Source organism: Nerophis lumbriciformis, linkage group LG12 (genome assembly GCF_033978685.3).
Source record: "Nerophis lumbriciformis linkage group LG12, RoL_Nlum_v2.1, whole genome shotgun sequence".
NCBI classification, from domain to species: Eukaryota; Metazoa; Chordata; class Actinopteri; order Syngnathiformes; family Syngnathidae; genus Nerophis; species Nerophis lumbriciformis.
In genome coordinates, this window is record NC_084559.2 from 26186851 (window position 1) to 26210922 (window position 24072).

Consider the following 24072-nt stretch of genomic DNA (forward strand, 5'->3'; position numbering starts at 1 on the left):
AAAAGGGGAACTGGAGGGTGCGTTCAAATTATTGTAGGATCTAGGTGTACTGGAGAGGAAGCTATGCCGGATAGTCGAATCTCGGATTCAGTAGAAGCAGTGTGGTTTTGGTCCTGGTCGTGGAACTGTGGACAAGCTTTGTAATCTCTGCAGGTTTGCATGGGAGTTTTCCCAAACAGTCTACATGCGCTTTGTGGACATGGAGAGGGCATTCGACCGTGTCCCTCGGGAAGTCCTGTAGGGAGTGCTCAGAGAATATGGGGTATCAGACCATCTGATCGTGGCTGTCCGCTCCCAGTATGATCAGTGTCAAGAGCTTGGTCTGCATTGCCGGCAGTTTGTCAGACCCGTTTCCAATGAGGGTTGGACTCCGCCAAGTCTGCCCTTTATCACCGATTCTGTTCACAACTTTTATGGACAGAATTCCTAGGCGCAGTCAGGGTATTGAGGGGCTCTGGTTTGGTGGCTAAATGATTAGGTCTCTGATTTTTGCAGATGTAGTCCTGCTGGCATCACCTGGCTAGGATCTTCATTTAGCTCTCACTGGATCAGTTTGCAGCAGTGTGTGAAGCGACTGGGACAAGAATTAGCACCTTCAAGTCAAAGTCCATGGTTCTCGCCCGGAAAAGGTCGGGAGTGCCATTTCCGGGTTGGGGAGGAGATCTTGCCTCAAGTGGAGGAGTTCAAGTACCCCTGAGTTTTGTTCACAAGTGAGGGGAGCGTGAATCGTGATAGACAGGCGTATAGTATCACGGCACACAAGCTAGACATACATATTAAAAGGTACTTAACTAAACATTATTGCAGTCTAAAACACCACATTAATTATAGTGCTAAATAATCTGCATATTAATTACAGAGGCAAAGATTCCAAGGCAGAAGCGTATTAGAAGGTATTCATTAACAAACGTGTCCGCATCATTCAACTTACTAAGCCATAAGCCACAAGCATAATTATGTTGGCCACTCGGTGTCGCCGAAAAGCCAATTACTACTCCACTTAAACTTACAGACAGCATACATACATTCGAGACGGTAATAAATACATTATCCTTTCTCCATACCTACCGTTGTTCTGTTTTAATTTTTTCACTTAATCAAGGCTTTTTTGACCTTCCACACTACAAAATAATTTTTTTTTGCATGATTCATACTTATATCAAATTGGATAAATTTTTTTTGGGATACTGTATTTCTTTCCTTTCTCGTAACATTTGCTGTGTCTTTTGGAAGATGTACAAAGAAATGCAGACTGCTGTATTTGTTTTTATTTTCAGCTTTATTCAGTACAAAGTCAGTTCAGAGTTTCTAATATTTCTACTGATTGCTTATCAGCTGTGCAGAAGCCTATGTCAATGATGACATATACATGTTTGAGTCCTAGTGACTATACATTTTCTTTATGGCACCTTATATTTTCACGCAAGTCACTGCCTTAATAACTGTACACAAGCCCATATTGATATTTAAGATGAGTTGGTCAGTGTTTTATATGTTGAAAACCAAATCTGTCACAGCAACCAAAACAATGTTCTGTCATTTAACATGATTAACAACTTAAAAGCACTGACAGACGAGTCACACATCCATCTTCATCAATTGGCATCAATATACAGAAATTAAATGCACTTACATTAGGAAATGTATATCTACTTACTGTATTTCTTTTCTAGAAACACGCTGTACATGTTATTTAAATGACACGAATGGAAATATTTAGACAGGCTCATTGTGGATTTTGCCTCAAACCGTGAAGCAAGTACCGGGGAGATGACAGCAAAAACACATCACTGACACTACATATATGCAGATATCAATGTATTAATATTAATACAATGTCAGGAGGTTTCTATTAGTTGGAGCATAGCACATCTTAAAGTATCTTCACATTTACATATTTAAACGTGTTAGGGAAAAACAGTCTAATGACATATCACCGATGTGCAGTAGTAAAAGATATGACATTGTTGCTGTAATGTAAGAAAAATATAATAAATAAAAACCAGCTTATGGCCCGTGTTAAACTCTTCCAAAATACTCAGATTAACACAAAATACACAACTCAGTGGCTACATGGTCGATCATGATAAAGTATTTCAATCTTCCAAACAAAGCTTAAAAAAAAGTGGGATCCCACTGTGCAGCATTGTTTATTTCCATCCGACGACTGCACACATGCTCACAAAGTTAAGGCGATACAAACTCCTTCTGTTCTCAGATATAAACTACCTGTACTTTTGTTCATATTGCAGATACGGCGCACATTTTTGGTTCACAGACGGTGGTAACTGAAAGAGCAGCTAGAAGGCCAAGATTTCTGGTGACAAAACAACAACAAAAAACAATACGGAGCAAAATACCGCGGACCCATTCCCAATCCTAAAGCTGACTGACGTCAAACTCTTGTCACATTTGTGTTTGAACGTGATGATAGTTCCCATCTTGATCAGGAACTAGTATCGACTGGATACGAGTCAACTGGGATGCCCTGGGGTCAAGATGTGAAGGAGTGCAACCACATTACAACATGTGTGTGAATACACTTACAATGTGACAGAATCTAACGCTGATTGGATGTGGGTGCACGATGACTGTGGGTAGACACGCTGGACAACAGATTGCTTGAAAGACGAGGGACATCCAGGCACTGCTTCATTTTCTACTCAGAAAGAACTGGCGGAGGCCGTGGCAATTCTTTTACCGATGTACACCCTTGAAAGACAAAACAAACATGACGTAAACAATAGGGTTGTAACCTAATAACGACCAGGCAAAGCAAGACATGATCAAATACCTCTTACATAGGAAACAAATCCATGGTACCAGATCTACAACCCGAGCAATGTCAAAAGGCAACTGATGTGTTCCATTCCGTAGCCCATCTTTTGCCCAGACTGCCTTTTCAATAAAAGGACCACAACTATGGAACTCTTTACCTGACACTTTGAAAAGTATACCTGCACTTGTCACTTTCAAACATACTTGCCAACCCTCCCGGATTTTCCGGGAGACTCCCGAAATTCAGCGCCTCTCCCGAAAACCTCCCGGGACAAATTTTCTCCCGAAAATCTCCCGAAATTCAGGCGGAGCTGGAGGCCACGCCCCCTCCAGCTCCATGCGGACCTGAGTGACGTGTCGACAGCCTGTTTTCACGTCCGCTTTCCCACAATATAAACAGCCTGCCTGCCCAATTACGTTATAATTGTAGAATGATCGAGGGCGAGCTCTTGGTTTCTTATGTGGGTTTATTGTTAGGCAGTTTCATTAACGTCCTCCCAGCGCGGTAACAACACACAACAACAGCAGTCACGTTTTCGTCTACCGTAAAGCTGTTCGTCTGCCGTAAACAGCAATGTTGTGACACTCTTAAACAGGACAATACTGCCATCTACTGTGCATGCATATGTGACAATAACATCTACAGCTTTTAGAGAGTGCAGTGCACAACTGAGCACAACTGAAATTCAAGTATTTCTCTTATTTTTATATATATATATATATATATATATATATAATCTATATATATATATAGCTAGAATTCCCTGAAAGTCAAGTATTTCTTTATATATATATATATATATATATATATATATGAAATACTTGACTTGGTGAATTCTAGCTGTAAATATACTCCTCCCGTCTTAACCACGCCCCCTCCCGACCACGCCCCCCCCCCACACACACACACACACACACCTCCTGAAATCGGAGGTCTCAAGGTTGGCAAGTATGCTTTCAAAAAACAAACAAAATTATGGCTAGTTGAGCAGCAATCGGTTCCCATGTTTAGTTTTTACTAATTTTTACTAATTGGTTTTTATCTCGTCTACACTTTCTGTGTTATTATTATTGGCTTTTATCTAGTTTGCACTTTGTATTATTTCTATTATTATTATCGACTCATCTTTGCCTTATTCTATTTTTTATTTTCCTATTTTAATGATGTTGGATCTGTGTTGTTGTTGTTGTTGTTGTGGACAAGTGTTGTAAATTAGCTTTGGCTACAAACACTATGATGCATACATTGGATAATTGTTTCAGATGTCTATGTTTTTGTATCTGTCCCTATTTCAAATAAACCTTTATATATATATATACATATATATACATATATATATATATATATATATATATACATATATATATATATATATATATATATATATATATATATATATATATATATATATATATATATATATATATATAAATCTATCAATAATATAACATCTACAGATCAGTCCCAGACTGGCAAAATTGACTGATTAGATAGCAGGGGAAAAATATGTATGAAGCCTTCAGTATGAGAAAAAAATGGACATCCCTCCTCTAGGACAGGATATTACACTAAATTGTTTTGCGGGCCACATTTCCAGAAAGCGAAGGACCGGGGAACCAGACTTCTCCTTTCACTGTTGGTCTTATTTTGTATATTCCGGAGAACTAGCGTCTTCTACAGTAGACATTTGATGTTGGTCATTTTGTTTGTCAGAGTTACAGGAGCGCTCTGCTGTTGATAAAGACCTTCTGCAAGAATGTGAGTCTCTCTCAAGTTTTTTTTTTAACTGAACTTGCGGGCCACCAGTTGAATAGCCCAAATGATGAAAAAGAGAGGACCTAAAATCGAACTTTGAGGAACACCACTAGTATAACTAAAAAAAGTTGAACAAATGACAACGAAGTGCATCTGAAGTAAACAAGCTACAGCAAGACCCTAGAAACATTAACCACGTTACAAAAAAAATGGTAACTGCCAAAAAAAAGGAGAGGACTTAAAGGGGTGCCCTGAGGAATGCCCCAGTTAGTTCAATCACAAGTTGGGAACTCAGTGTTCTATGTTTGCAAATAAGGGTAAAATGTCAATGCAAAAATCTTCTCATGTGTTTACAGTGGGCCAAGTTCATCGATACAACAGGAGCACTTTAGTGTTTTTAGGAATTTGCTGCATAAATGTTTCTCCCAAGTTTTGAACTGAACTCGTGGGCCGGTATGGTGTCAACCCCAGTCCACTAGTTCAATAGTACTGCTGTAAAGGTTAAAGGGCCCCTAGAATGCAGACATTATGGCACTTATTTCATAGTTCTGGACCTAAAAATGATCTCTACAGATAAAATTGCCCCCAAAATAGGCACAGTAGTGATTTTAGGCTTGTTTTCAAAGGAGTTTTAGCACATTTTTTAGCTAAAAGTGGGCATGCCTGCATTAGCCTGCGGATGTCACCCACAGAAGACTGGAGGCAATTTTATATCGTGTAGTATGTGTTTTGGTACCATCTTCATCCACAATCACATTATTTTTGCACTGAATTTCAAAGAGGTATCAAATATGTCTGCCAGATGCATTGTTGCAGTTAAAGTTAAAGTACCAATGATTGTCACACACACACTAGGTGTGGTGAAATGTGCCCTCTGCATCTGACCCATCCCCTAGTTCACCCCCTGGGAGGTGAGAGGAGCAGTGAGCAGCAGCGGTTCCACGCCCAGGCATCCAATTTGGTGATTTAACCCCCAATTCCAACCCTTGATGCTGAGTGCCAAGCAGGGAGGTAATGGCTCACATTTTTATAGTCTTTGGTACGACTCGGCCGGGGTTTGAACTCACAACCTACCGATCTCAGGGCGGACACTCTAACCACTAGGCCACTGAGTAGGTGGGTGTAGCAATTCAACTAAAAAGGGTCACCCGCTATACATTTCCTAATGATGGGAATGTGAGGAAAGAATGGACCTCTCCAGTCGAAATGTGCTAGTATTATATTTTGCATCCTCTTCTACTGAGGTGTTCCTCAAGCTGCTAACAAAATGCTGGAAGAATATGAGGAAACACAAGACGATGGTGTCTATGGAAGAGCAGGGAGGTCCGGAAATGACGATTTTTTTTATTTATTTTTTTGCTCATAATGTTAACTATATCAATTTTGAAGTAACCATAGTCCAGAGCAGGGGTAGGGAACCTATGGCTCTAGAGCCAGATGTGGCTCTTTTGATGACTGCATCTGGCTCTCAGATAAATCTTAGCTGACATTGCTTAACACGATAAGTAATAAATAATTCAGCTGGTAATCACAGTGTTAAAAATAACGTTCAAAATATAAAACATTCTCATGCATTTTAATCCATCCATCCGTTTTCTACCGCACCTGTTCAAGAAGTCGCATTAATGGTAAGAAGTATTTTATTTATTATTGGTTAGCTTCAGAATAACAATGTTATTAAAAAGAATAAGAGACTTATTATACTCAAAAAATGTAGGTCTTACTTAAAAATGCACGCATTTAGTTGTATTCAGTGTTCAAACATATTATATGGCTCTCACGGAAATACATTTTAAAATATTTGGCTTTCATGGCTCTCTCAGCCAAAAAGGTTCCCGACCCCTGGTCCAGAGCGACAAAAACATGCAATTTAGTGACCAAAATAATAGTTTTACATGTCTTTATCCACACTTTTTATGCAGGGAAATGGGTTGCAGTTTTTGAAGATGACGTCACACCAAGAGGTGGTTACATATGGAGTCTGGCGATGGAAAGGAGGCGGACCAAGTATCAAAAAATTACTCAAAAACAAACTTATATTATGTAAAATAACTGCGAATGCAGCTGAGATAGGCTCCAGCACCCGCCGCGACCCCGTAAGGGACAAGCGGTGGTAAATGGATGGATGGATGGAACTGCCAGATTCAATTTTAAAAGACATGAAGAAAAGAGTTGGTAGTGAAATTTCGGTCATCTGGACACTTTAAAATTCTTACCCAATTCCAAGAGCGAGGATGTGTGAAATGAGAAGAGACGGGATGAAAACTTTCAGGAATTCAGCAGACAATACGCCGCCTTTCTTCATGACGCCACTCTTTCGCATACTAAGGGAAACTGCACGCCGAGGGTGCCTGAAGTGGAACTCCCTGCAGAAAAAAAAAATTACAATCAGCAATCCATAACAATAGACAAAATATAAATAAAAGATGTAAAGTTAGGGGAGTGTTCACTCACTTTGGCGGAATATTTTCTGGCCTGCTGGACCAATCAACCCAATCTACTTCTTTGTTCATGAGGATGTCATCCTCTTTGTCTTTGTCTGTGCCACCTTCTTCTGACTGCAAATGTGAAGGAAAGTGACTTAGTTTGAGCTGAAAGGTGAAATGAGCAATGATTAAACAAGTGGAACCTCTACAGTCAAATACCCCCTTGTCTTTAAAGTCGCACAAAGATTCTGCATGTGAACCGTTTGTGTGTGAAATTACATGACTTTGCATTTTTCTTTGGATCTTTGTAATTCTGTGATGACGGCCATAGAACCGTCAGCGATCCTGTTTTGTCTCCCTGTAATGTTTGTCTGATCTTGAATGGGATTGTGCTGAACATTTTAATTTCCCCTCGGGGATTAATAAAGTATTTCTGATTCTGATTCTGATTGGAACTTATTGCCACCTGAAAAATAAATGTGTATCTACTTCTTCTGCGTTGAGTATTTGTGACTCACCTCCTAGGCAAAAGCAGAGCTCTCCTTTTTATTATTGCATTGTCACTCTTAAAATGGCCGCTTAATACAATATAAGAGTTTACTGTTTATTGATCACAGCAATTAACATACCTTATTCTTACTATTACCTATTTTATTGTTGCTTTTACCTTTGGGGCTGTAGCTATCGATTATTTTGGTAACTGAGTATTCTTTCAATTAGTTTATTTGATTAATTAGATAAAACACACTTTACTGCCACAGTGCATCATCTTGGGAAATAAGTTCTGGTTGTCATTACCTTTATTTATTTGTTCTAATAAATGCACATCATCAACATTGAAATTGCACTTTTAACATGTGTGTATTAAAAATGAATGAATAAATAAAAATTATCCACTGTTCGTTGCCACACAAATCACGGCACCTACACACCACCGCTCTCATGTGTGCTCTATTGAAGCGGCCCAGCGGAAACTCTGTCTGCATATTATTTAAACAAAATAAACAATAAAAAGAGAAAAGCGGTAAAAATACAGACAGCAAAACCATGCTGTCTGTATTTTATCTTTTTATTTTAAATCAGAAACAATTAATTGAAGCAATAGAATATAAATCAAATCTTTTTTCTAATCGAATTGACAAATGTAGTCGATTAACTTTTGCAGCCCCAATTAACAATTTTCTTGTTATTTATTACTAATGGAGTCAAACGACGGATTTAAAAATAATAATAATGTAATCAATCACACTTTTTAATTTTGATCAATCTTGATTAATTTCAGTAAATTGACAGCATGCATTATTCAACTTTAACTTGAAAAATACCATAATACTTCAACAGAAATGCAATTTTATTGTCAGAATGTAACACACTAACACTTTTTGAATGTTTTACTTACATTTATTCGCTCAGAAATCGGTAACAGTTTTATCTAAAGTCTAGTCAATCACTCATCTTTGCACTGACGTATGCATTGACCTGATCACTGAATATATAACAACCACATTTTATGTAAATATCTAAAGGGGTTGCATTATTAGTCTGTGTGTATACATATATACATGTGATCATTTTTGTGATGCATTAACTTTAACAGCCCTAGGTCTTACATCATATTTTAAAAGTAGTTATACTTGAAGGTTATGTCCTGTACTTATTTATTAATATAGAATGTTTATGATTTTTCATTACTGAGAAAGCTATGTACAAAACTCTACTATCACCCATTCCTTATCCGTCATTCCTTATTAGAAAATGGTAACGTGGGACATGTTAAAGGGGAACATTATCACAATTTCAGAAGGGTTAAAACCATTAAAAATCAGTTCCCAGTGGCTTATTTTATTTTTCAAAGTTTTTTTTTAAATTTTACCCATCACGCAATATCCCTAAAAAAAGCTTCAAAGTGCCTGATTTTAACCATCGTTATATACACCCGTCCATTTTCCTGTGACGTCACACAGTGATGCCAATACAAACAAACATGGCGCATAGAACAGCAAGGTATAGCGACATTAGCTCGGATTCAGACTCGGATTTCAGCGGCTTAAGCGATTCAACAGATTACGCATGTATTGAAACGGATGGTTGTAGTGTGGAGGCAGGTAGCGAAAACGAAATTGAAGAAGAAACTGAAGCTATTGAGCCATATCGGTTTGAACCGTATGCAAGCGAAACCGACAAAAACGACACGACAGCCAGCGACACGGGAGAAAGTGAGCACGAATTCGCCGATCGCCTTCTAACCAACGATTGGTATGTGTTTGTTTGGCATTAAAGGAAACTAACAACTATGAACTAGGTTTACAGCATATGAAATACATTTGGCAACAACATGCACTTTGAGAGTGCAGACAGTCCAGTTTTCATCAATTAATATATTCTGTAGACATACCCTCATCCGCTCTCTTTTCCAGTCCAGTTGGAAATGCATCTGCTTTGAGTGTCGCAGGATATCCACACATTCTTGCAATCTCTGTCGTAGCATAGCTTTCGTCGGTAAAGTGTGCGGAACAAACGTCCAATTTCTTGCCACTTTCGCATCTTTGGGCCACCGGTGCAACTTGAATCCGTCCCTGTTCGTGTTGTTACACCCTCCGACAACACACCGACGAGGCATGATGTCTCCAAGGTACGGAAAACAGTCGAAAAAACGGAAAATAACAGAGCTGATTTGACTCGGTGTTTGTAATGTGTTTGAGAAAATGCCGGATTGCTTCCCGATGTGACGTCATCGCTCCGAGAGCGAATAATAGAAAGGCGTTTAATTCGCCAAAATTCACCCATTTAGAGTTCGGAAATCGGTTAAAAAAATATATGGTCTTTTTTCTGCAACATCAAGGTATATATTGACGCTTACATAGGTCTGGTGATAATGTTCCCCTTTAAACACAAGTCCGCAAATTATCTGTAACTGCTGAGACACGGAGAAGAGTAAATAAGCTCAGCTTCTTCCAACTCCTTTTCAAACATGTTGAATAGTGCAAGTATAGAAATGTGATGTAGTACAATTAACCCATTTAAAAGCATGTTGGAAATGACCCTGGAAGGTAATAATTTGAGTTTCTTTATTTTACTATGGGAGATTTTGTAAGTTGTATTTGACCTTCGAGGTTCTAGTGTATTTTTAAAAAAATGGAATGGTGTATTTGTCATACCTGACTACCTCTTGGACTAGACATGTCCACATCAAAGGTAATCTGACCATCATCCTGTTCAGGACTTGGTGGCCTATGGGGACTGAGTCAGCACAGTGAGGTTAATATATACAGTATGAATGTACACACACAATAGTGCAAAGCACATTACTTTAGCCTTACCTGTCACACGAGGAGTTACTCGCACTCGATTCGTGCTGCGCATCTAGGAGGATCTTCTCCATGTCTCCATTGTGAATGGAAGAGGACGAGGGAACATGTTCTAGACCTCCAATGAGGGTTTCATCGAGCTCAGGCACCACTTCCAAGGTTTGACTTATGCCAGTGTTTGCATTTAGTTGGTCTTCAGCAGGTGTCATCTGCAAGGTAGTGTGCACGCCCTGAGCGCCAGTATTTCCGTTCAACTCCAACTCCACCCAAGAGCCTGGGTAAAGAGAATTTGGGTAAATATGACCCATCGTGTTGGAAGTGAAAAAGACAACAAAGTCATTTAACCCTCAGGTCTGTGCAGGCGCAGCAGGAGTCTTGACCTGAAGAGTTTTGTCTGTGTTGTGACATTCGCCTGCTCATTGGTTGTTTTGTTTATCCCGATATATAAATGAGTGCATTTGGCACTGTACATACAATACTGTCCTTTCAACCCTTCCGTAGAGATGCAACATTTCAGCGTCTGACAAATAACGGTTTGGTTTCAGGTGCCCTGCCATTGATACAGTTGAAGGGACTACTAACAAGGGTGATTTCATCATAACAACTGGTGTTGTGCTGCTGAAGGGCTCTCTACTCTGCATCTTAACGGTGGTCATTTTGCCAAACAATACTCAACTGCTCTCCTCACCAACCCTTGGAGCCAATCTTGCCCCAAGTGGAGGAGTTCAAGTACCTCGGAGTCTTGTCCACGAGTGGGGGAAGAGTGGATCGTGAGATCGACAGGCGGATCGGTGCGGCGTCTTCAGTAATGCGGACGCTGTATCGATCCGTTGTGGTGAAGAAGGAGCTGAGCCGGAAGGCAAAGCTCTCGATTTACCGGTCGATCTACGTTCCCATCCTCACCTATGGTCATGAGCTTTGGGTCATGACCAAAAGGACAAGATCTCGGGTACAAGCGGCCAAAATGAGTTTCCTCCGCCGGGTGGCAGGGCTCTCCCTTAGAGATAGGGTGAGAAGCTCTGTCATCCAGGGGGAGCTCTGCGGTAAAGCCGCTGCTCCTCCACATCGAGAGGAGCCAGATGAGGTGGTTCGGGCATCTGGCCAGGATGCCACCCGAACGCCTCCCTAGGAAGGTGTTCGGGCACGTCCGACCGGTAGGAGGCCACGGGGAAGACCCAGGACACGCTAGGAAGACTATCTCTCCCGGCTGGCCTGGGAACGCCTTGGGATCCCCCGGGAGGAGCTGGACGAAGTGGCTGGGGAGAGGGAAGTCTGGGCTTCCCTGCTTAAGCTGCTGCCCCCGCGACCCGACCTCGGATAAGCGGAAGAAGATGGATGTATGGATGGTATTCAACTGCTAATTTGGATTGATCCTACAGGGAAAATGTTTTAAGCACAATAGATCAATTACAAGAAGAAAAGATAAAAAAAAGAACACTCTAAATATCCCTAGAAAAAATAGAAAAAAAAATAGTGCCAGCTGTTTTTTGTTTTTTTTAATTAGTTTAATCACACTTTTGAATTTGGATTAATCATCATTAATCACTTGCTTGCATAATTCATATTAACTTAAACAATACCCCAATATTTGGACACATGCAATTTTATTGTCAGAATATCATACACAGGAACATGTTTTAATTGTGTTACTTGAATGCACGTCATTTATTTGCTCAGAACTTGGTAACAGTTTTATCTAAAGTCCAGGCAAGGTCTATTTTGAAGTGAAATTTGCCACAAGTCGGGTTCTCCTCAGTCATCTTTGCAGTAATGTAAGCATTGACCTGATCGCTGACCTTATAGAAACCTTCAGCCTTTCAGGTAACAATTTGTGGTTGAAGTAAAGGAGCATATATAGTCCAAAATGTATAGATACATTATTAATGAATTTGTTTGTAACGAATCACATTAGTAAACTTCATTTTTGACAGCCTTAAAAATATATAAGAAACAATAGCAACTTTACAAAAGCGATACAATATACAGTGCATCAGGAAAGTATCCACAGCGCTTCACTTATTCCACATTTTGTTATGTTACAGCCATATTCCAAAATTAAATAGTCATCAAATTCTACAGACAATACCTTCTACAGACAATACAGTCTTCCCAACGTGTCCTGGGTCTTCCCCGTGGCCTCCTACCGGTCGGACGTGCCCTAAACACCTCCCTAGGGAGGCGTTCGGGTGGCATCCTGACCAGATGCCCGAACCACCTCATCTGGCTCCTCTCGATGTGGAGGAGCAGCGGCTTTACTTTGAGCTCCCCCTGGATGACAGAACTTCTCACCCTATCTCTAAGGGAGAGCCCCGCCACCCGGCGGAGGAAACTCATTTTGGCCGCTTGTACCCGTGATCTTGTCCTTTCGGTGATTACCCAAAGCTCATGACCATAGGTGAGGATGGGAACGTAGATTGACCAGTATATTGAGAGCTTTGCTTTCCGGCTCAGCTTCTACTTCACCACAACGGATTGATACAGCGTCCGCATTACTGAAGACGCCGCACCGATCCGCCTGTCGATCTCACGATCCACTCTTCCCTCACTCGTGAACAAGACTCCTAGGTACTTGAACTCCTCCACTTGCGGCAGGGTCTCCTCCGCAACCCGGAGATGGCACTCCACCCTTTTCCGGGCGAGAACCATGGACTCGGACTTGCAGGTGCTGATTCTCATCCCAGTCGCTTCACACTCAGCTGCGAACCGATCCAGTGAGAGCTGAAGATCCTGGCCAGATGAAGCCATCAGGACCACATCATCTGCAAAAAGCAGAGACCTAATCCTGCAGCCACCAAACCGGATCCCCTCAACACCTTGACTGCGCCTAGAAATTCTGTCCATAAAAGTTATGAACAGAATCGGTGACAAAGGGCAGCCTTGGCGGAGTCCAACCCTCACTGGAAACGTGTCCGACTTACTGCCGGCAATGCGGACCAAGCTCTGACACTGATTATACAGGGAGCGGACCGCCACAATCAGACAGTCCGATACCCCATACCCTCTGAGCACTCCCCACAGGACTTCCCGAGGGACACGGTCGAATGCCTTCTTCAAGTCCACAAAGCACATGTAGACTGGTTGGGCAAACTCCCATGCACCCTCAAGGACCCAGCCGAGAGTATAGAGCTGGTCCACAGTTCCACGACCAGGACCAAAACCACACTGTTCCTCCTGAATCCGAGGTTTGACTATCCGGCGTAGCCTCCTCTCCAGTACACCTGAATAGACCTTACCGGGAAGGCTGACAAATGTAATAATAATAAAAATAAAAATAAATCACATGTACATAATTAGTATTTACAGCCTTTGGCTCAATACTGTGTTGATGCACCTTTAGCAGCAATTACAGCCTCAAGTCTTTTTTGAATATGATGACACAAGCTTGGCCCACCTATCTTTGACAGTTTCACCCATTCCTCTTTGTAGCGCCTCTCATGCTCCATCAGGTTGGATGGGAAGCGTTGGTTTTCATCCAGTATGTGTCTCTGTACATTGCTGCATTCATATTTCCCTCTATCCTGACTAGTCTTCCAGTTTCTGCCGCTGAAAAACATCCCACTGCATGATGCTGCCACCACCATGCTTCACTGTAGGGATGGTATCGGCCTGGTGATGAGCGGTGCCTGGTTTCCTCCACACACAATGCCTGGCATTCACGCCAAAGTGTTTAATGTTTATATCATTAGACCAGAAAATGTTGTTTCTCATGATCTGAGAGTATTTCAGGTGCATTTTGGCAAACTTTTTACTTAGAAATGGCTTCCGTCTGGCCACTATACCATACAGGCCTGATTGGTAAGAGTGCTGCAAAGATGGTTGTCCTTCTAGAAGGTTATCCTCTCTCCAGAGAGGACTGCTGTAGGTCTGACAGAGTGACCATCGGGTTCTTGGTCACCTCCCTGACTAGACTAAGATGAATGCAGCAATGTACAGAGATATCCTGGATCCATCCAATCTGATGGAGTTTGAGAGGTGCTGCAAAGAGGAATGGGCCAAGAGGAAAGTGGGCCAAGCTTGTGTCATCATATTCAAAAAGACTAGAGGCAGTAATTGCTGCTAAAGGTGCATCAACAAAGTAATTTGTTGGCAGACGTGTCCCTACTTTGCATCACAATAGAACAAACCCATTCTTGTGTGGCCATGCGCCCCTCCTGCTGAGGATGGTTTGGGTTTTGGCACCAAGCGCCCAGACTACAACTGACCACTCTAGCATAAACTGATGAAGCCTGCTCAGATGAGGCCAAAACTGAACGTCCAGTTGTGATCGATTGAATGCGCTGAGAATGTAGTCATATGTGAAGAAAAGTTGAACAGTTTTAACGTGTAATTATATTAAAAGGTAAAAAACACCAAGTCCTACCCTGGACCCTGAAGACAAAGGACCATAATTACAAATGATGAGGGAGATTCCATCCTAATTACGGCTATTGTGTCGGCAGAAGTGTCACTCCTTTGCGTTTTAATAGTGGCTTTGCACCATAGCAGGACTATAGAATAACACAAATGTAAAGGTGGTCACAGAGTTACAAATAGGCAAAGGGACATAATTACAAATAAGTGTCACTCCTTTGCATTTTAACAGCTGTTTTACACCAACATAGAGGAAAACTGTTCTTGTCTGGGGATAGGGTTTAGGCACCAAGCGCTCAGAGTAGTTCTAAGGAGGTGAAACCTGAAAGTTCAGTTGCAACCGATTGAATGTCCTGAGACTGTAATATCACATGTGAGGAAAAGATCACCTGTTCTCATGTGAAAGGTAAAAAAAAAAGTTAAAATACCACTGCATTTGACCCATCCCCTTGTTCCACCCCCTGGGAGGTGAGGGGAGCAGTGAGCAGCAGCAGTGGCCGCGCTCGGGAATCATTTTGGTGATTTAACCCCCAATTCCAACCCTTGATGCTGAGTGCCAAGCAGGAAGGCAATGGGTCCCATTTTTATAGTCTTTGGTATGACTCGGCCGGGGTTTGAACTCACTATCTACCAATCCCAGGGCAGACACTCTAACCACAAGGCCATTTAGCAGTAAAAAGTAGGTCTGTCAAAATTAACAAGTTAACTCATGTGATTAATCACAAAAAATTATCGCAGTTTTCATGAACATACTTAAACGTTCTATTTTTTTTGACTGTACAAGCTCTTTTACCTTAACCGCTATCTGCGGTCCCCTCCAAGGCTTCTCATTGTAGCCCATTGGGTTGAGTTTTTTTCTTGCCCTGATGTGGGATCTGAGCCGAGGATGTTGTTGTGGCTTGTGCAGCCCTTTGAGACACTCGTGATTTAGGGCTATACAAGTAAACATTGATTGATTGATTGATTGATTGATATGGTCAGTGATCAGATCAATGCATATGTGAGTACAAAAATGAGTGAGAAGACTCTGCTGTGCTTGATGGCAAATTTTACTCCACAATACAGCCTGGAAGGATTTTAAATAAAACTGTTGCCAAGTTTTGTGCAAATATTTCATGCATTCAAGTAAAATGTTCCTGGATGACATTCTGACCATAAAATTGTGCGTAAAATATTGGAGTCTTTTCTTAAAGACATTTTAATAATGCAAGCGAGTAATTGTGATTCATCCAAATTCAAAAATGTCATAACCTCATTAAAAAGAATAATCATTTGACAGCCCTCGTAAAAAAACAATAAAGCTATAAATCCCACTCTGAAACCGGAAGGCAAAGGAACAGAACTACAAATAACGAGTGGGACTCCATCCTAATGACTGCTGTTGTGTTGGCAGAGGTGTAGCTCAATTGCATTGAATTTGTCTGTTTTGCAGCGAAATAGAGCACAATATGTTTTGTCTGGGAATGTGGAGAAAACTGTGGAGGATAGTTTGGGTTTTGGCACCAAGTGACAGACCAGATCTTACCAATCCAAGTCTGTGAGCATCAACTGATGAAGCCTCCTCGGACGAGGCGAAACGTCTTCTAAGGCTATGTCTACACTAAGCCGGATAACACCTTAAACTAATAATTATTTAGCCTAAGCCCCGTTTCAGCCACACTAAACTATGTGTTTAAGGTCCCCCTCCTCAGGAAATGTTTTACACGGGTAAGTGCACCGTGTATTTCTTGAATCTCCGGCTCTTAGCTTTGTATGGACTCATTGATCGTTTACAAACGTGAGTTCGGAGAGGAAGAGACACCAGAAAGACCGCGCCCCACACAGGAAGTAACGTCAGAATGAACGCACCACAGTTCATAATAAAGTAGTTTCGTAACTCGTAGCTAACCACTGGAAGTATGGAGGCGAGTCATCCAGACATGCCGTGTTTCTCCTTCTTCTACATGTACAGACGCTTGTGGAAATCACACATGAATACCTTAAGAGAAAGCGATTGCAGCTATTTGGGATACAACACTTCTCAGACGACAAGAGAACTTTCGAATGTTGACGTCAGCTGTGATTCTACTTATCGAAAAACTTGATCCATTTGTCGCAGAAGAGCCAACGAGAATGCGGGCTCTCTTGGATGTAATAAAAAAAAAGGTAGCGTGTGCTTTGTATTACCTGGCCGTCGAGGGAAAACTACGGAAAACGGCGAATGCTTTTGGACTGGCAAAGCAGACTGTATCAGTTATTGTCCGCCATGTATGTCGCGGACTCAACGTCTAGGTCCAGAGTATATAAAGTCACAAAAAAGGAATGGAAAATGAAGATGAAGGCAAAAGAGTCAGGAGTGTCCTGACCAGATATCTACATCCCTAGATTGATTGTTGTAAAATGTTCTTTGTCACATTGTGTACTTTCGTGTCCAATAAAGATTTGATTAATTTATGATGGCTCAGGTGTGATTCACTACAATAGGGCCCCACAGCACACTGGATTTCAGTTAATTGAAATACCACAGCACTGGATATTGTTCAGATAAGTTACATTTAAGAACTTGCACACAAAGCAACATTGGTGGTGACTATGACGCAGTGTCCGCGCATGCGTATTAGGTCGCGTTGCGCCGGCTGACGGAGGGGGGGAGGGGTCTTAAACGACCATCATGTGTGTGTGGACAAGGATAAGGTTAGGTGGGATTTACCCTGGATAACCTTAGTCGGCTTTTAGGCCATGTCTACACTAAGTTGTTTAACCCCTTAAACGAATAATTATTTAGCCTGAGCCCCGTTTCAGCCACACTAAACCATCGTTTAAGGTCCCCCTCCTCGGACAAATTTTTACACGGGTAAGTCAGCCGTGTATTTCTTGAATCTCCGGCACTTAGCTTTGTATGGACTCATTGATCGTTTACAAAGTGAGTTAGCAGAGGAAGCGACGCCTGAAAGCCCGTGCTCCACACAGGAAAAGACATCAGAAAGAACGCGCCACCGGCAGCTTCATAACAAAGATGGAGGCGGATCATCCAGACATGCCTGTGTTTCTCCTTCTTCTGCATGTACATGCGCTTTTGGAAACCACAAATCAATACCTTAAGGGAAGGCAACGAGCGATTGCAGCTATTTCGTAAACAACACTTCTCAGACGGCGAGAGAACTTTCAAATGTCCGCGTCAGCTGTGAGTCTATTTACCGAAAAACTTTATGGATGTGACAGTGAAATACCATGAATTACCATGAATTGATTTACGTGGACCCCGACTTAAACAAGTTGAAAAACTTATTCGGGTGTTACCATTTAGCAGAGGTGGGACCAAGTCATTGCTTTGCAAGTCACAAGTAAGTCTCAAGTCTTTACCCTCAAGTCTCGAGTCAAGTCCCGAGTCAAGACAGGGCAAGTCCGAGTCAAGTCCAAAGTCAAGACTGGAAAGTCTCAAGTCAAGTCCCAAGTCCTGCATTTTGAGTTTCGAGTCCTTTCAAGTCATTTAACCACAGACTAATATATTTACACAGATTGTGTATGCTTTTAAAACGCTGTATTTATTTATTAAAACAAGTTCATTTGAAATTGCAGGGAAAAAGATAGTGCTGACATTGCACTTCAAAATAGCACTATTAACCAGTCATTTTAAACATGTAACTCATTCCTTTACAGAATAAACACATTTGAAAAAAACAAGTGCAACTGTACTTATTTGCACAAAAGTGTTAACATTGTATTTCCATGGCATATTGCATTGTAACTAGTTCCACAGCTGTTTCTATCCTGTTCTTACCTTATCTCATTGATCTCATCTCATACTGTATGTGTGTTTATGTGTGCGTACACATGAAAAACATAACAAATATATGAACATAACAATGAACAGAGTTGTACTTTTGAGATGTCAGGACCCTATGCAATATGTACACATATTCTTAATATAGTATACATTTTAACTGACCTTTATTTGACTATGTTTGTCTTTTTGTAGGTGGCTAAAATACGCGGTGCTGCTGACTGCCGTCTAACGTTACGTTACTGTGTGTGATACATTGACTAACGTTACGTTACTGTGTGTGATACATTGACTAACGTAATGTTACTGTGTGTGATACATTGACTAACGTAATGTTACTGTGTGTGATACATTGACTAACGTTACGTTACTGTGTGTGATACATTGACTAACGTAACGTTATGTATAGGTACCTCATGAAACCCTGCTTAAAAAAAAATCACTTGACAAAAAGTATGAATAAGGTAGCAAACTGCAGTGGACGCAACAGATTGCCGTGTTTGCAATGACGTTATAACCATAGACATCTTATAAGTAGACGCAGCATTGGTTGCTGTGACGTGAGCAATTTGCCCGCCATCTTGAAGTGCTGATGAGGAGCCGGCGAGCAGCCTAAACTGACAGTTGAAAGGTAGAAAACAAAGATGGTGTTCAGCGTTTTCCTGCTCAAATGAGCGGACTGTTGAAAATAGGAATCGGGGGATTACTTTTCACAAGTAAGATTTAACATTAACGTACTATTGGTTGTATTTTATGAAAATAATATTACCACAGGGTTGAGAAGGATCAAAGATCTTCAATATTTGTATGTGAAAATCACAAAGAAATCTTCTGGGGGAGGATGACGCCCCTACAGGGGTTTGGTTCACAAACTTTCAGCCCCACCTAAAACAAAATTCACCAGCCACTACTGATTATGATGCATTCTCATTTTAGGCAAAGTATAAGACAATACTTTCTTAACAGTATAATTGTAACCAGGAATCAGTCTTCAAGTAACAATATTCAAATACTAACATTGTTGGGTTAAACAGAATTTGGTTTTATTCTGAATCCAGTGAAACAGATTGGTGGTTTTAGCTGATATGAAGACTTTCAGGTGTTTAAATATGTTTAAGTATTTGGCAGACGCTTTTATCCAAAGCGACTTACATAAAATAATACATATAAAACAATCACTGCAAACATTATCATTTAAGGGAAGAATGTAATAGAAAATATCAATACAAAGTGTCAAGACAGAATAAACTCTCTGCTGCTGAAGCAACAGAGATACAGTCTATAGGTCCCTAAGATATATAGATATCTAATGTATTCATACATTGTTTATGTAGGATACACGCATATGTATATATAACCTAATCATATTGTTTCTTCAACTTAAAAATAGCTTACCGTTTTTTTCCCCCTTCTCTGGGATTATATTCCCAGTTTTGATCTCGGACGTCTGGTCACTTATAGCGTATAAGAATATTATATTACTGTTAAGCAAACTATGAATAATAAAACACGCCAAAACATGTGTCTGTTACACACGTATGACAAAAAAGCGCGTGAAAATCAGTGGTATTCAGTGAGGTAAAATGAATTAAATGCGCTGACAGTTCATTGCTCCTGCCAAATGAATTGCACTGAGTGGAGCGGATCACCACTCCAAGATGGCGGCCCCGCGCCTCGTCTGCGCCAGTAGGCAGTAGCGCTCTATGCTGCGTCTACTTATAAGATGTCTATGGTTATAACGTTAGCAGTGAATTTGCAGCCTCACTGATTTAACTACACAGCAAATAAAAGTCACGTTACTTAGCCAATAAACGTTATCTTACATTCAAAACTTACCCTTCTTTGTGCAACTTCAAATGTCGAACGAAGTTGGAAGTTGTTGCGTCTCCGTCTGTAATATTCGAACTGCGTGATTTGCATACGGAAATTAGTTTTTTGTTGACCAAGTCGTAGTTTTTATACCCGAACGAAACCAACTTTAACATAATTGTTTATCACTGGCACGTTGTTGGACCAACTCTTGTTCATTGGTTGTCCTGCAATTTGATTGGATGAATGCTGTGTGATGAAAACAACGTAGTTCTAATTTGATTGGCTGTTGTACTGACAGCACACCAGCTGACAGGAATAACACGCTGATAGACAGACGAAGAAAATGAAAAATACGAAGCGCTCCCAAATAACTTTTTAAGCTTTGGATTTTGGGGAAAGTGGCAAGTCATGTCAAGTCATGTCAAGTCAAAAGGCTCAAGTCCAAGTGAAGTCACAAGTCATTGATGTTAAAGTCTAAGTCGAGTTGCAAGTCTCTTTACATTTTGTAAAGTCGAGTCTAAAGTCATCAAATTCATGACTCGAGTCTGACTCGAGTCCAAGTCATGTGACTCGAGTCCACACCTCTGCCATTTAGTGGTCAATTGTACGGAATATGTACTGTACTGTGCAATCTACTAATAAAAGTTTCAATCAATCAAAATGGCCAGGAGCGTTCATGATGCCCGCATCTTTCGCTAACTCCGCCATTAGCGCGCAGCTGAAAGATGGAACCATCTCCTCGTGTCCCAAAAAACTGCTGGAAGATGAAGATCCGCTCCCTGTTTTTCTTTGCGGTGACCCAGCTTATCCCATGACGCCATATCTCACGAAAGAATACCCCAACGGCGGAGTCAACCCACAACAACAATACTTTGGGTATTCTCTGTCTAGATTAATTGTTATAAAATGTTCTTTATCACATTGTTTACGTGTCCAATAAAGATTTCATTAATTTATGATGTCTCAGAAGTGATTCACTACAATAGACGCACTGGATTCTAGTTACCGTATTTTTCGGAGTATAAATCGCTCCGGAGTATAAGTCGCACCGGCCGAAAATGCATAATAAAGAAGGAAAAAAACATATATAAGTCGCACTGGAGTATAAGTTGCATTTTTGGGGGAAATTTATTTGATAAAACCCAACACCAACAATAGACATTTGAAAGGCAATTGAAAATAAATAAAGAATAGTGAACAACAGGCTGAATAAGTGTACGTTATATGACGCATAAATAACCAACTGAGAACGTGCCTGGTATGTTAACGTAACATATTATGGTAAGAGTCATTCAAATAACTATAACATATAGAACATGCTATACGTTTACCAAACAATCTGTCACTCCTAATCGCTAAATCCCATGAAATCTTATACGTCTAGATCAGTGGTTCTTAACCTTGTTGGAGGTACCGAACCCCACCAGTTTCATATGCGCATTCACCGAACCCTTCTTTAGTGAAAAATAAAATGTTTTTTTTTTCAAATTCAAGACAAAGTTTTATGTTTTTGGTAACACTTTAGTATGGGGAACATATTCTAAATAACAAAGACTTAATTTAGAGTTTTTTGGACACCAGGTGAACATATTCTAAGTAACAAAGACTTAATGTAGAGTTATTTGGTTAGGGTTAGGGCCAGAGTTAGACTTATAATAAGGCCATGCCGAATAAGGCATTAATAAGTACTTAATAATGATTAGTTAAGAGACAATGTGTTACTAATTTGCATGTTAATAAGCAACTAATTAATGGTGAATATGTTCCCCATACTAAAGTGTTACCGTGTTTTTTTACTGGTGCACAAAATGAACCGTGCATGAACATCACCTTGTTCAAACAACAAAACCAACACAGTGCATAAACTCACTACAAATGACACACCTGCAAATCAGTGTGACTTCTGCTGTTGTCGTATACGTAATACGCCGATAGGGAGAAGTTTTTATTTACACGATGAGTCGGGTGTGTTTTGACCTCCGCTAAAACCCCTGAGCCGACTCACCGAACCCCTAGGGTTCGATCGAACCCAGGTTAAGAACCACTGGTCTAGTCTCTTACGTGAATAAGCTAAATAATATTATTTGATATTTTACGGTAATGTGCTAATAATTTCACACATAAGTCGCTCCTGAGTATAAGTCGCACCCCCGGCCAAACTATGAAAAAAACTGCGAATTATAGTCCGAAAAATACGGTCGTTGAAATACCACAACACTGGATATTGTTCAAAGGAGATACATTTTAATTTAAAAACTTGCACACAAAACACAGCAAACAAATGTAAAATGCACAGCAAGCTATTTACAATATAGCTATTTTAAATAACTTCACAGTGAAGTAAAGCCATCTACTGGAGAGCAGATGGACGTTTGTTTTATTTTTCGCGCATGCGTACTAGGTCGTGTTGCGCCGGCGGACGGAGGGGGGCGGGGGTCTTACACGGTGGCATTGATAAGGTTAGGTGTGATTTACCCTGGATAACCTTAGCCGGCTTAGTGTAAACAGGGCCGAAGACAAACTGTACGGTCCAGTTTAAAACACGTATAATTTCACCTTGGACCCTGAAGGGTTTAAGTACGTGTGATGTTGTGTTCAAAACATCTGCACTGCATCAGCGTTCATGTTTGTGCCACTGCCCCACTAACAGCGAGACCATGTTTTTTCTCTCTCTCTCCAGCAGTGTTATGCAATCCATACAGAGAGTCATTTGGACCGAACACAGAAAGATAAATATTTACACGGAACGCCATTTTTCGTCCGACTAAAAATAGAACTCAATCACTATACGTAACAATTCAACGGCGTGTCCATTTTTTTTTACTGGCGTCAACAATGCAAGTCGCTGTTGCGTAACAGCCAGCCTTGTCCGGACGTGTCAGTGTTCCAGCTGTGATTCAGCTTAATTTTATTTATTAAAATATGTCACATTTATATTCTTGGACATAGGCGGGGTGAGTTAAAATGTGTTTTTATAACGTTTTGACAATTCGATAACTGTTTCCACTAACATAATATTTGAACATTTCTTATAAAAGGCACGTTTGAAATACTGCGTTTTGGTAAATAACAATAAAAACCTCATAGTGTTTACAAATGGAAAATACTTTATTCGATAAAAAGCATAGCATACGATCGTCTTTTTTTGTCTCGAGTTGTTTTTATTTTCCTCAGAGCCCGCCCAGCAGCAAGTTAGCTACGTGATTGGCTGCCGTCTCCATCACTCAAACAATCGGCAAACTCTATTGGCTACTTTGCAGCAACGTCAATCTACGTCACACTCGACCCCTCCGAAAGGATGAGGAAACGGTTTTTTATCTCGAATAACTTTAACACAAATGTTTACAGAACTGTTGTCGTCAAAATTCAGTAATTCTGAGAGGAACATATACAATAGAATAAACCTGACGGAAGCGCATAAACATAGACGACGTTACGTACCGTGTAGTCCGGGCTCTTCGTTATTGTTTTGTTGAGCAGCAGCGGTGGACATGTTGACTACTCAGTTTTAGTTTGGGCTGTATCAACAAGACTAGAAAGTGCGCATGCGCAGAGTCTGGCCATGCACATACGTCTACTGTGATGACAATTGTCAAACAAGGACTGACAAAAGCACAGGGCTTACGTGATAAGGGGTGCCAAATTGTGCAAGTCATTGTCGTTGATTTGTAAGATTCCAACAATTTGACCAAAAAAAAAATGCATTTCAAAATGTTACCAAGGTGATACCCTGACAGTCTATATACTAGGGGTCCCCAAACTTTTTGACTCGGGGGGCCTCATTGGGTTAAAAAAAATGTGGCCAGGGGCTGGGCTGGACTGTGCGTGTGTGTGGATGTATATATATATATATATATATATATATATATATATATATAT

At 40.7% G+C, this 24072-nt stretch overlaps 1 protein-coding gene across 1 annotated transcript; it reads right to left on the reverse strand.

The window, feature by feature from the left end:
- Positions 1-1260: 1260 nt before the first annotated feature.
- bnip3la (BCL2 interacting protein 3 like a) lies at positions 1261-23773 on the reverse strand. The gene is made up of 6 exons (XM_061986210.1): positions 23635-23773; positions 10281-10542; positions 10119-10200; positions 6989-7092; positions 6751-6900; positions 1261-2712 (listed from the first exon to the last, which is right to left on the reverse strand). The coding sequence occupies exons 1-6, from the start codon at positions 23684-23686 to the stop codon at positions 2664-2666; spliced, it is 699 nt and encodes a 232-aa protein (XP_061842194.1). The 5' UTR covers positions 23687-23773; the 3' UTR covers positions 1261-2663.
- Between the last annotated feature and the right edge of the window lie 299 nt (positions 23774-24072).